Source organism: Entelurus aequoreus, linkage group LG25, assembly GCF_033978785.1.
Source record: "Entelurus aequoreus isolate RoL-2023_Sb linkage group LG25, RoL_Eaeq_v1.1, whole genome shotgun sequence".
Taxonomy (NCBI): Eukaryota; Metazoa; Chordata; class Actinopteri; order Syngnathiformes; family Syngnathidae; genus Entelurus; species Entelurus aequoreus.
Genome location: NC_084755.1, coordinates 31,492,279 through 31,506,765, shown reverse-complemented (window position 1 = coordinate 31,506,765; position 14,487 = coordinate 31,492,279). Strand labels below are relative to the sequence as shown.

Below are 14,487 nucleotides of genomic sequence, written 5' to 3'. Positions count from 1 at the left end.
CGCTGATAAAAAAGCCTTGCCTGTACCGGAAGTAGCGTGACGTCACAGGTTGTGGAGCGCCTCACATCTGCACATTGTTTACAATCATGGCCACAAGCAGCGAGAGCGATTCGGACCGAGAAAGCGACGATTACCCCATTAATTTGAGCGAGGATGAAAGATTCGTGGATGAGGAAAGTGAGAGTGAAGGATTAGAGGGCAGTGGAAGCGATTCAGATAGGGAAGATGCTGTGAGAGGCGGGTGGGACCTGATATTCAGTTGGGAATGACTAAAACAGTAAATAAACACAAGACATATATATACTCTATTATAACCATATAACCCGCCAATACAACTCAAACACCCGCACAACACACTCAATTCCACAGCCCAAAGTACCGTTCACCTCCGCAAAGTTCATACAGCCCATATATTTCCCCAAAGTTACGTACGTGACATGCACATAGCGGCACGCACGTACGGGCAAGCGATCAATACTTTGGAAGCCAAAGCTGCGTACTCACGGTAGCGTGTCTGCTATCCAACTCAAAGTCCTCCTGGTTGTGTTGCTGCAGCCAGCCGCTAATACACCGATCCCACCTACAGCGTTCTTCTTTGCTGTCTTTATTGTTCATGAAACAAATTGCAAAAGATTCACCAACACAGATGTCCAGAATACTGTGGAATTTTGCGATGAAAACAGACGACTTAATAGCTGGCCACAATGGTGTCCCAATATGTCCGCACAATCCGTGACGTCACGCGCATACGTCATCATACCGAGACGTTTTCAGCAGAATATTTCGCGGGAAATTTAAAATTGCACTTTACTAATCTAACCCGGCCGTATTGGCATGTGTTGCAATGTTAAGATTTCATCATTGATATATAAACTATCAGACTGCGTGGTCGGTAGTAGTGGCTTTCAGTAGGCCTTTAAAACAAGCTATAAGTACACTTTTGTGAATGATGTCACCAAGATGACTTATCAAAACAACACTAAATTAAAGTGTACTTCTTGTACAGAACTACAATAGTTAAAAACAAATAAAGTGCACTTTTGTGCATGATGTCACACAATATATTTCAATAAGTGTCAAATAAATATGAGCTGCATAATAGGAAATCAAGTAGTGTATGTCCTTCACTATGTGGTAGGTTCCTGCGGACGTTATCTCCTTCTGTTGTTGATTTTTTTTTTCATACGGTGTTGATGTGGAAATAGTTGCTTCGGCATTTTGTTGGTGTGGCACCGGCCGGAGATGTTGACATGCGGAGTTTCAAGCACTCTTCATTCTCTAGCGGGTGACTTTTCAAGTCATGCTACATTAGCAGTGCTGCTACTTTTTGTAGCAACGCTTTTGCCGCATAAATGTTCAACATATTCCCGCTTGAAGCCAAACCACCGCCGGACGATGGACCCCGTGCTGTTTTTCTTGGGAATTAATTCTTCCTCCATTTGTTACCAGATTCGCACCTTCTCTCTCTCGTATTACCACCCGCACCGCGCCGTTAGCATCACATCTAACGTTACCATGCAGTGTTTCCCATAAACTGCCAAGATACCTGTGGCGGTGGGGCCGTGGCTATGGGCGTGGTCGCCATGACATCATCAAGTAATTTGCATAATTTACTACAATGATATGATTTTCTCTAAAAAGGCTCAAAAAATGTATACTTACTAATTAATAATAACAGTTTTGTTTTAAACGTCCATCCATCCATCCATTTTACAATATAATTACAACACTTTATGTACATATTTATATACAGATTTGAACAATAAGTTATTCACTGAAATATATTTATTAATTGTGGTTCTTACAAAAAAGATATCTTATAAAAATATAAAAGCTAAAATGTCTCTTAAAGCTCTGCCCCTTTAATTAGTACATACTAAATAATTGAACTTTAGCCTACTACTACAACCATATTATTTACCAGCAACATAAAGTGAAACAGAGGCAGAGGTGTCCTGCCACAGTCAGTAACAAATAAACAGAAAACAGTAGTGGTGGTAGATAGACACAAAGCTTCATCAAACATCTGATCCACTGAACAAAGAGCTCCAAAAATCTTGATCCTACACTTCTCTTTTGTAAAGTAAATCTGAACAGCCGATATGGGCATCTACATCAACTATATGATTTGCCTGAGAAGCTGGACAGGACCAAAAAAATATATATATATTTTTTTTTGTGGCGGCCTTAATTCTTTCGTGGCGGGCCGCCACAAATAAATGAATGTGTGGGAAACACTGCCATGTGTGTAAGAAGGTGCACTTGTTTTACGTCTCTGTGAGAAGGAGAGACAAGAAAGAGTGGGAAACACATGCAGTGTAATGCCCGCAGCTAAAAGCAACTGCGTGAGAACGTATACTCATATATCACGATATAGTCATTTTCTATATCGCACAGAGACAAACCCGCGATATATCGAGTACATCGATATATCGCCCAGCCCTACTTCATTGAATTTTTCCCGCCCCCAGTAGTAGTAGTAGTAGTCGTAATTGTGTGTGTGTGTATGGTGGCTGTTACTTGCACGAGTAAAAAGATACTTCCTGAAGTGAACTTGCTAGGATTCTGAAGCTCTCTTGTTGTTGACAGACAACCACCTCAAATGCAGTGTGCCACGTTACATCAAAAAAAGCAACGGCGTTAATAACTGCGTTATTCCTAACACTGTCTATTACACCACATACTAACCTTGACTAAAATTATCCCACCTAAGGCCAGGGCCTTTTGGCCGCTCCAAGCAGGCGCTCTTTAAATCCCTTTGCTTTATTCAGGCTACCACACCCTGTCTCCATTTAGCTCCTCACAGGCAGCTTCCGACAACGATGCTCGGTGCTGATAAAAAGGTCTGAGATCTGTACCGGTCATCCAACCATGCATCCGCTTCGTGTGTGTAGAGGCGTCGAATGACGACAAAACATTTGCCATTTAGCGTGGTTGACTCATGTTACAGCACATTTTTGCCTAGTTTTTTTAGAGTTTGTGCAATTATAATGGTCCTCTTGCCAATGACATACAGTGGTACCTTGGTTTTTGTTTGTAATCTGTTCCAAAGGGTCCAATCCAATCCAATCCAATCCACTTTATTTATATAGCACATTTAAACAAGAAAATGTTTCCAAAGTGCTGCACAACAATATTAAAAACAATATTCAAATATTATCCTTAGCTCCACCAATGACTGAATAAAATAAAATAAAAAACATATAAAACCAATATAAAAACAATATAAAATAAATATGATTAAAAACGATATTAAAGGGTAAAACCAATTAAAACAGTAAATAGAAATCAAAATTTTACAAACACAGACGAAAACAGAGGACCACACAACTCACATAGTGTTAAAAGCCAGAGAATAAAAGTGGGTCTTAAGACGAGATTTAAAACACTCCACTGTGGGAGCAGTTCGAACATGGAGGGGCAGAGTGTTCCAGAGCTTAGGGCCGACCACGGAAAAGGCCCTGTCTCTCCTGGTTTTAAGTCTGGTCTTGGGCACTACGAGGTCCAACAAAAACTGAATATTGCAATACCCAAAGCTATTTTCCCCGTAATAAATAAATAAATCCTATTATTCTGTTCCAGACACCCAAAAATATGAACACAAAGCACATTTTATAGAGAATATAGTTTTACATTTGATGTAAAACGAATATAAATGACTAAAGAAATGGATAAAAGAACATTTAATCACTTGAACCTTTGTTGAAGAGTTCTTTCTTGAATTATGTAATGTTTATGTTTGTGGGGCGGTATAGCTCGGTCGGTAGAGTGGCCGTGCCAGCAACTTGAGGGTTCCAGGTTCGATCCCCGCTTCTGCCAACCTAGTCACTGCCGTTGTGTCCTTGGGCAAGACACTTTACCCACCTGCTCCCAGTGTCACCCACACTGGTTTGAAAATGTAACGTAGTCATTGGGTTTCACTATGTAAAAGTGCTTTGAGTCATTAGAGAAAAGCGCTATATAAATATAATTCACTCACAATTCACTTTTCACCTTTTTCTATCAATGTGCGGGCATTCGCTGCTTTCTTTTGTCGTGAAAATCAAAGCACGTTTTTTTGCGTTGATTTTTACAGTTCGTGCAATTATAATGGTCCTTCCAATCTGTTCAAAAGGGTCCGACAAAAACTGAATATTGCAATACCCAAAGCTTTTCCCCCGTAATAAATAAAGAAATCCTATTATTCTGTTCCAGACACCCAAAAATATGAACACAGAACAAATTTTATAGAGAATATAGTTTTACATTTGATGTAAAACTAATATAAATGATCAAAGAACATTTAACCACTTGAACCTTTGTAGAAGACGCCACCTTTATACTTTGTTCTGAGTTCTTTAACACTGCAAAAAGTCAGTGTTCAAAAACAAGAAAAGAAAAAACTAAAATTAGGGGTATTTTATTTGAACTAAGCAAAATTATCTGCCAATAGAACAAGAAAATTTGGCTTGTCTAGACTTTCCAAAACAAGTAAAATTAGCTAACCTCAATGAACCCCAAAATACCTTAAGATAAGTATATTCTCACTAATAACAACTGTACTACTATATGAGTACGTATTTTCTATTGTTTCATTGAAAATACAACAGCAAAGTCCATTTGGCTGTCATCGGTTTTAATTATGAGACACAATTGTGTCAAAGTCATGATTTTTTTTTTCATGCTTGAAATAAGAAATGATTACTGTATTTTTTGGACTATAAGTCGCAGTTTTTTATTTACTTATGTGTGAAATTATTAACACATTACCGTAAAATATCAAATAATATTATTTAGCTCATTCACGTAAGAGACTAGACGTATAAGATTGCATGGGATTTAGCGATTAGGAGTGACAGATTGTTTGGTAAACGTATAGCATGTTCTATATGTTATAGTTATTTGAATGACTCTTACCATAATATGTTACGTTAACATACCAGGCACGTTCTCAGTTGGTTATTTATACCTCATATAACGTACACTTATTCAGCCTGTTGTTCACTATTCTTTATTTATTTTAAATTGCCTTTCAAATGTCTATTCTTGGTGTTGGGTTTTACCAAATAAATTTCCCCCAAAAATGCGACTTATACTCCAGTGCGACTTATATATGTTTTTTTCCTTCTTTATTATGCATTTTCGGCCGGTGCGACTTATACTCCGGAGCGACTTATACTCCGAAAAATACGGTACTTTAAAAAATAAGTTTTATACTTGTGAGTGTTGATGACACAGCTTTGCAACAGTTGATATTCTAGTTTCAAGCATGTTTTACTCAATATAGGTCATAACATCTCAGCAACAAGCTGTAATATCTTACTGAGATCATTTAGGACCAAAACACTTAAAACAAGTAAAACACTCTAACATAAAATCTGCTTAGTGAGAAGAATTATCTTATCAAACAGAAAATAAGCAAATATCACCCTTATTTGAGATATTTAATATTACTTAGATTTCAGTTTTTGCAGTGTTCTTGAATTCAACAGTGTTTTTCACCTTTTGCTATCAACGTGTGGGCATTCGCTACTTTCTTTTATCATTTAAATCAAATGAAGCAACAAAAAACTAGTAATAATACGCTTTGTCGTGTATATAACAAAGATGACAATCACTTCTTTTTTAGCCTTAAAAATATCCAAATGGCAAGGTTTGGACACCCCAACATAAATCCTCTAATCTGTTAGAAGGAGCAGGACCAAAAAGTTTGTTTAAGGACAAAGAGGAAGCAATGCCGGGACAAAAGCGAGAGAGAAACCCTACCTCCCTTTGTTTAACCCGCGTCGCATTCTCACCTGCCGTCCTTCCATCATGTCCCCGGCATCCTGTGCCAGGGAGGTGTCAGCACACACCGCCTGTGCCACTGTGTGGTTTTATGTCACAGCCATGGCAGCTCCGGGGCACAATTTATAGCCAGAACCATCAGGGCGCGCATTATCGTGCCGTGTATTTAAAGTGATTTACAACAAGGGAAAATGGCTGTGGCCACCTGTGCTGTGGTGGTGATGAGTCGCTGCCATGCTTTATGCCAAAGAACATAAAGTGGTATGAAATGTTTGTCATTTGCAGGACAGGCGCCCTCCCCTGTCATGTTGACCCCTGCGCCGTGTAACGAGCCTGTTTGTGTCCCTTTTTTGCTCAATGGCCTCTATATATAAATAAATATAGAACATACCCTCATACTTTTTTTTAACTTTCAGCTACAGTACATGCAATATTGTCTGTGTTTTTAGGGGTAATAAAAACTAGTATCAGGGGTGTCCTGTTAAAACTTTTTCACCTCAGCTACGATACCGATATAGGAGCCTTGAGTATTTGGGGATACTTGTATTATTCTGATACGATATCAGCACAAATCACAGTGCAGTGGAACCTCAATTTAGGAACTTACGAGTTTCGGAGTGACAAACGAGCAGTGACTTCACCTTACAGTCGCTGCTAACGTTAGCACAAACTAGCAGTGTGAGGCGATCCTTGATCGGTTTGTATCCCGGTAGTGCCTTCTCCTTTGCTGTAATAATTGATTGGGAGTAATAATTGAGAGTAAACTATCATGGAAACACATTAAAACAAAAATCTCAAAAAGCGTCTCAATTATAAACAAAGCAAAACTATACCTCAATGAAAATGCACTCCGTACTCCATACTGCACCTTGGTACTCCCATACCTTACATACTGTGTTGAAGTATGGGGGAATACTTACCACAACACAATTCATCCTCTGATCATATTACAGAAAAGAGCAGTGCGGATCATTCACAACGTTGGTTATTTAGAACATACTCATAATCTGTTTATTCAATCAAAGTTGCTCAAATTTGATGACCTTGTTAAATATAATACATTAATAATCTTATAGAAAGCATTTAACAAATTATTGCCGCCTAATCTACAAAGTTTTTTTATAAGACGAGTGCAGGCTCATAACTTGAGAGGCTTTGGATATTTCTCATTGCCGAGAGCTCAAACCACTCTTAAACGTTTTTGTGTGTCTGTATGCGGAGTAAAACTATGGAACAAACTGGACTTACAACACAAGCAATGCCAAACTATTAATCAATTTAAACTATTATACAAACATGGGGTCTGGTTCAAATATAGAGATGAGGGTCTTTAAATTGACCTGCTGCTATACTCCATTTCAAAGTGTTAACATGTGCTCAATGTTTCCTTACCATTATTGCTATGTTGTCTATTACCATTATTGCTATGTGGTCTATTACCATTGTTGGTATATTCATTATTCCTACATTGTTGATACAAATTATTGTTACAGTGTAATAATTATTGTTACCTGTGGTAATGCCACTATGATACAACATCTGTATTATAATCTTTGAACAAAGTTAGAGTGAAACTCATGTGAATAATCACTGAATGGAGAACTGGGGGTGGGATTAAATAAATTATCTTCTTCCCACTCCCTTTCAGGCAAAACTGGACAATCATGCATGACATACTATACATTACCTTTTGCACTATATTAAATTATATTATTATGTGTTGTCAACTTTGTACTTTTTTATGTCATTGCCTGAAATAAATAAAAATAAAAAATATATATATATACACTACCGTTCAAAAGTTTGGGGTCACCCAAACAATTTTGTGGAATAGCCTTCATTTCTAAGAACAAGAATAGACTGTCGAGTTTCAGATGAAAGTTCTCTTTTTCTGGCCATTTTGAGCGTTTAATTGACCCCACAAATGTGATGCTCCAGAAACTCAATCTGCTCAAAGGAAGGTCAGTTTTGTAGCTTCTGTAACGAGCTAAACTGTTTTCAGATGTGTGAACATGATTGCACAAGGGTTTTCTAATCATCAATTAGCCTTCTGAGCCAATGAGCAAACACATTGTACCATTAGAACACTGGAGTGATAGTTGCTGGAAATGGGCCTCTATACACCTATGTAGATATTGCACCAAAAACCAGATATTTGCAGCTAGAATAGTCATTTACCACATTAGCAATGTGTAGACTGTATTTCTTTAAAGTTAAGACTAGTTTAAAGTTATCTTCATTGAAAAGTACAGTGCTTTTCCTTCAAAAATAAGGACATTTCAATGTGACCCCAAACTTTTGAACGGTAGTGTATATATATAAGTCCCCTTTGGTATCTTTTTCCCAAAAAATCCGGTCTCGTCACAATTTAAGACTTGCTGTGGTACAAAGTCCCCTTTGCTGATAAAATCCTCAATGTGCATGGTCAACTCTGGACATATAAAGGACTGGCCTTCTCGCAAATACTAGACATGCTCGTAGTAGCCTACAGCCTACCGTGTTTACCCTTTGTTAATGACTTGACTAATACAAGAAAGGACTAACCTTGTGTGCTTACTGGACAACATTTAGATGTTAACCAGACTGCTTGTGTCGGAATTCTAATTACAGAGATTTTAGATGTGAGCCGATATAATGTTCTTTTGCTGATATTGGACCGAAAACAATATCAGATCTGGACACCCCCAAAAAATGCTATTTGTATAACCCTCAGGTGACAAAAGAATGAAATTTTTTCATCTTTCAGGGAATTTCTGCTGTATTTTGACCAACCTTTTTTGTAGTTGTCTTATTCCATTTTACATGATTTTGCCTAAAAATATTTTTCATGTTAAATTTAAAAATGTCAATGTCCAATTCTAAAAACATTTATAAATATGTGTGTGTGTGTAAGTGTGTATGTGTGTGTGTGTGTGTGTGTGTGTGTGTGTGTGCGTGCGTGTGTAAGTGTGTATGTGTGTGTGTGTGTGTGTGTGTATGTGTATATATATATATATATATATATATATATATATATATATATATATATATATATATCTATATCTGTGTGTGTATATATATATATATATATATATATATATATATATATATATATATATATATATATATATATATATATATATATATATATATATATATATATATATATATCAATGTTTATTTATATAGCCCTAAATCACAAAAGTCTCAAAGGGCTGCACAAGCCACAACGACATCCTCGGCACGGAGCCCACACAAGGGACGTCGATGTGAATGACTATGAGAAACCTTGGAGGGGACCGCATATGTGGGTAACCCCCCCTCTAAGTACAGTCCCTAGTGGATCCACATATATATATATATATATATATATATATATATATATATATATATATATATATATATATATATATATATATATATATATATATATATATATATATATATATATATATATATATATATATATATATATATATATATATAGATAAATACATACACACACAGTATATATACACACAGTCGTGATCAAAAGTTTACATACACTTGTAAAGAACATAATGTCATGGCTGTCTTGAGTTTCCAATCATTTCTACAACTCTTATTTTTTTGTGATAGAGTGATTGAAGCACATACTTGTTGGTCACAAAAAACATTCATGAAGTTTGGTTCTTTTATGAATTTATTATGGGTCTACTGAAAATGTGACCAAATCTGCTAGGTCAAAAGTATACATACAGCAATGTTAATATTTGCTTACATGTCCCTTGGCAAGTTTCACTGCAATAAGGTGCTTTTGGTAGCCATCCACAAGCTTCTGACAAGCTTCTGGTTGAATTTTTGACTGCTCCTCTTGACAAAATTGGTGCAGTTCAGCTAAATTTGTTGGTTTTCTGACATTGACTTGTTTCTTCAGCATTGTCCACATGTTCTCAATGGGGTTTAAGTCAGGACTTTGGGAAGGCCATTCTAAAACCTTAATCTCGCCTGATTTAGCCATTCCTTTACCACTTTTGACATGTGTTTTGGGTCATTGTCCGGTTGGAACACCCAACTGCGCCCAAGACCCAACCTCTGGGCTGATGATTTTAGGTTGTCCTGAAGAATTTGGAGGTAATCCTCCTTTTTCATTGTCCATTTACTCTCTGTAAAGCACCAGTTCCATTGGCAGCAAAACAGGCAAGAGCATAATACTACCACCACAATGCTTGACGGTAGGAATGGTGTTCCTGGGACTAAAGGCTTCACCTTTTCTCCTCCAAACATATTGCTGGGTATTGTGGCCAAACAGCTCAATTTTTGTTTCATCTGATCACAGAACTTTCCTCCAGAAGGTCTTATCTTTGTCCATGTGATCAGCAGCAAACTTTAGACGAGCCTAAAGTGTCGCTCCTGGAGCAAGGGCTTCCTTCTTGCATGGTAGCCTCTCAGTCCATGGCGATGCAAAACATGCTTGACTGTGGACCACTGACACCTGTGTTCCAGCAGCTTCCAATTCATTACAGACCTGCTTTTTGGTGGTTCTCGGTTGACTCTTGATCATCCTGACCAATTTTCTCTCAGCAGGAGGTTATAGCTTGCGTTTTCTTCCTGATCGTGGCAGTGACAAAACTGTGCCATGCACTTTATACTTACAAACAATGTCTGCACAGTTGCTCTTGGGACCTTAAGCTGCTTTGAAATGGTTCCAAGTGAATTTCCTGACTTGTTCAAGTCAATGATTAGTTTATTCAGATCTGTGCTGAGTTCCTTTGACTTTCCCATTGTCGCCTTTGTAACCGAGTCTAATGACTGCATCACATGAGCCTATTTAAATGAGCTCAGAGAAGTCAACAGGTGTCGTCAATCATAATCACTCACATGCAGTTAAGAGGCCATGCCATGAAGCTAATTTGATTTGATTGTAACTTTTTTACATCACCAACATTTATAATGTATGTTGCTGTATGGTATAACCTTTTGACCTAGCAGATTTGGTCACATTTTCAGTAGACTCATAATAAATTCATAAAAGAACCAAACTTCATGAATGTTTTTTGTGACAAACAAGTATGTGCTCCAATCATTTTATCACAAAAGACAGCCATGGCATTATGTTCTTCACAAGTGTATGTAAACTTTTGACCATGACACACACACACACATACCGTATATATATATATATATATATATATTATATATATATATATATATATATATATATTATATATATATATATATATATATATATATATATATATATATATATATATATATAACACAGATATACATACATACACTACCGTTCAAAGTTTGGGGTCACATTGAAATGTCCTTATTTTTGAAGGAAAAGCACTGTACTTTTCAATGAAGATAACTTTAAACTAGTCTTAACTTTAAAGAAATACACTCTATACATTGCTAATGTGGTAAATGACTATTCTAGCTGCAAATGTCTGGTTTTTGGTGCAATATCTACATAGGTGTATAGAGGCCCATTTCCAGCAACTATCACTCCAGTGTTCTAATGGTACAATGTGTTTGCTCATTGGCTCAGAAGGCTAATTGATGATTAGAAAACCCTTGTGCAATCATGTTCACACATCTGAAAACAGTTTAGCTCGTTACAGAAGCTACAAAACGGACCTTCCTTTGAGCAGATTGAGTTTCTGGAGCATCACATTTGTGGGGTCAATTAAACGCTCAAAATGGCCAGAAAAAGAGAACTTTCATCTGAAACTCGACAGTCTATTCTTGTTCTTAGAAATGAAGGCTATTCCACAAAATTGTTTGGGTGACCCCAAAATTTTGAACGGTAGTGTACATTATATATATATATATATATATATATATATATATATATATATATATATATATATATTATATTTGTATGTATGTATGTATATGTATATATATATTATATATGTATATATATATTATATATGTATGTATGTATATGTGTTTATATATATATATAATATATATATATACAGATATACATACATACATTTATATATATATATATATTATATATGTATGTTTGTATGTGTCTCTGTGTGTGTGTGTGTGTGTGTGTGTGTGTGTGTGTTTGTTTGTATATATATATATACACATGTATGTGTGTGTATGTACGTAAGTATGTATATATATATATATATATATATTAACCCTTTGAAGGCCTTTTGATCAAATAAGGTAAACATTTTTCAGTTTGTAACATGAGTTATTTTACCCTTTCAAACCTGTAACATTATCCGATCAAAAGGGTAAAAAAAACAAACTTGTTTGATATATTTGTTTACGATTTAAGTTTATGAAGACATTTATGCAAAAACGGTCAAATAAAATAGAAAAAAATGTTTACGCCCTTCAAATGTCCCCCATAATGATTCATTCATGAGTTTGCACAGAAGCAGCAATATTGTTATAAAATGTTGTGCAATTGGATTATGACCGCTGATATAAACTGTACCGTGTTAGCAGCTTCTAAAACGAAACAACGACATTTTTTTTATCAAATATGTACCCTTTTTATTTTTGGACTAAATAACCTGCTTGGAGATCACTGAGCTTTTGGTAAGGCTAAATGAAGGCAGACATCCATCTATTGATTTTCTTCGGTTTATCCGTGACCAAGTAATGAGGACAGAAGCCCAGACTTCCCAGTCCCCGGCCACCTGTTCCAGTTTCACCCAGGTGGACACCCAGAATGCACCCGGCTGGGCTTGTGAACATTCATGATGAACTTACTTTAAATTCACACGTGTGTTTCTTGCAGCCATGTCGGACGTAGAAGAGGAATACGAGTGAGTAACTGCAACAATTCAGTCTTCCTAAAGGCAATAACAGTGATGTTTTAAATTAAAATGTCGATTTTGTCGTGCAGGGAGCACGCAGAGGAGGGTAAGTAAAGGAGGACCGTGCGTCCATAGGTCTCTTCGGAATACAAAACCTGCTGGACAAGCATGAACAAATGTACAAACTGTTATTTGCCTCCCAGAGGAGGACGGGGAGCAGCAGTATGAAGAGGAAGAACAGGATGATACATATCAGCATCAGGGGAGGGAGCACGTGGATGAATATGAAACAGGTAACAGCTTTAATATCCACCTTATAGTACATTTTAATTCAGTATTACACTGGATAAAATATGTGTAAATCCACATTAATCAAGAAATAAAAGTCATGTAAAAATAATGCCTTTGTACTGTGGTTTAACAATAGATGAACAGCACTGTAATGTTACTATTTATGCTGACAGTACAGAGTATTTTTTGTTTGTTTGTTCAAATATACCATTATTTTTGTTGCCTTAGCCATCACTAAGAAAAGCACAATATAAAGGTGTCATATTGTGATTTTTTTCTGCATTTAAAACACTTCCTTGTGGTCTACATAACATGTAATGCTGGTTCTATGGTCAAAATTTTGCGTAGATTGTTTTACAGACCGTTTTCAGGCTGCTCTATGACAGTCTTCAGGATGTGCCGTTTTGTGGGTGGTCTTATTCACGTGCCTCCACTTCAACAGCGTCGTCTCCCTGCCATTTTTGTTGGAAGTTTTTAGCGCTTCCAGAGCGCGTCTACAGATAGACTAAGTTCGAACTACACGCTACTTTTGTATTACAAACCCCAAAACCAGTTAAGTTGGCACATTGTGTAAATTGTAAATAAAAACAGAATACAATGATTTGCTAATTATTTTCAATACTCAATTGAATAGACTGCAAAGACAAGATATAATTTTTTTGCAAATATTTGCTCATTTAGAACTTAATGCTTGCAACATGTTTCAAAAAAGCTGGCACAAGTGGCAAAAAGACTGAAAAAGTTGAGGAATGCTCATCAAACACTTATTTGGAACATCCCACAGGTGAACAGGCTAATTGGGAACAGGTGGGTGTTATGATTGGGAATAAAAGCTTCCATGAATCATGCAAAAAGTTGGTTTTGCATGATTGGGCCCCTTTTAAGTCTTGAAGCACATATAGTTCACTTTTTCAGAACAAAAACTGTATATTTCCTCATTTTTTCTCTCTTATTTTACAGAGGAGGAACGTCCCAAACCTAAGTAAGTCTATTTTTTTGTACTACATTGAATGAAGCAGGAAAACTTTGCAAATTGTAAATGTTTAAGTTTCCCGTAAAACAGCCTCAAAATCATTTTTGGAATGATCTCGTTTTGTCGTCTTAACATGAGCGGACCAGCCTGGACACGCCTTGTTGTGTTTACACAAGCAGTGGTTTTTCAGTGATGTGCAACAAAGAGATGTCCAAAAGGAGGCACCTTATTTGTTTTCCTTCAGCATATTCTAAAAATTACAACACATTTATAAGAGGTATAATATTATATATTATGCTTTTTTTCATGCTTTGTTTGTTTATATGCAGGGACAGTGCATATAAAAAAATACCTTTTCACCCACAAGAAGTAACCTTAGAAAGTAAAATGAATTACAATACTTTCAATTAAAGTGCATTTAAGTTGAATATGTACTTTAGGGACATGACGAACCAACAATCAGACATACTAAGGACCTACAATGGATTGGTTTGTATCATATTTAATACACAAAATGTATGAAACTAGCCCACATACTATCATTTTTTTTACCTACTGTAGGAAAAAGTTTGGAAAGTCCTGCTTTAGAAGGCCCTCAAAAAAGGCGTCCAAACATATAAAAGAATAAACAGCAATTTCAATAGGGCCCTGTGAGGCTTGCTCCGCTGCTCAGGCCCTAATAAAATAAAATAAAATAAAACA

At 36.4% G+C, this 14,487-nt stretch overlaps 1 protein-coding gene across 2 annotated transcripts in view; it reads left to right on the top strand.

Moving 5' to 3' along the window:
* LOC133642220 (troponin T, slow skeletal muscle-like) overlaps positions 1–14,487 on the top strand; it is a 46,928-nt gene that overhangs the window by 11,387 nt on the left and 21,054 nt on the right. For both annotated transcript variants that reach the window (XM_062036304.1, XM_062036303.1), the window contains exons 2-5: positions 12,503–12,530; positions 12,611–12,627; positions 12,725–12,814; positions 13,773–13,794. In XM_062036304.1, coding sequence (XP_061892288.1) covers positions 12,505–12,530; positions 12,611–12,627; positions 12,725–12,814; positions 13,773–13,794 — 155 coding nt within the window. In that variant the 5' untranslated portion in view covers positions 12,503–12,504. The remainder of the gene's footprint in view (positions 1–12,502; positions 12,531–12,610; positions 12,628–12,724; positions 12,815–13,772; positions 13,795–14,487) is intronic.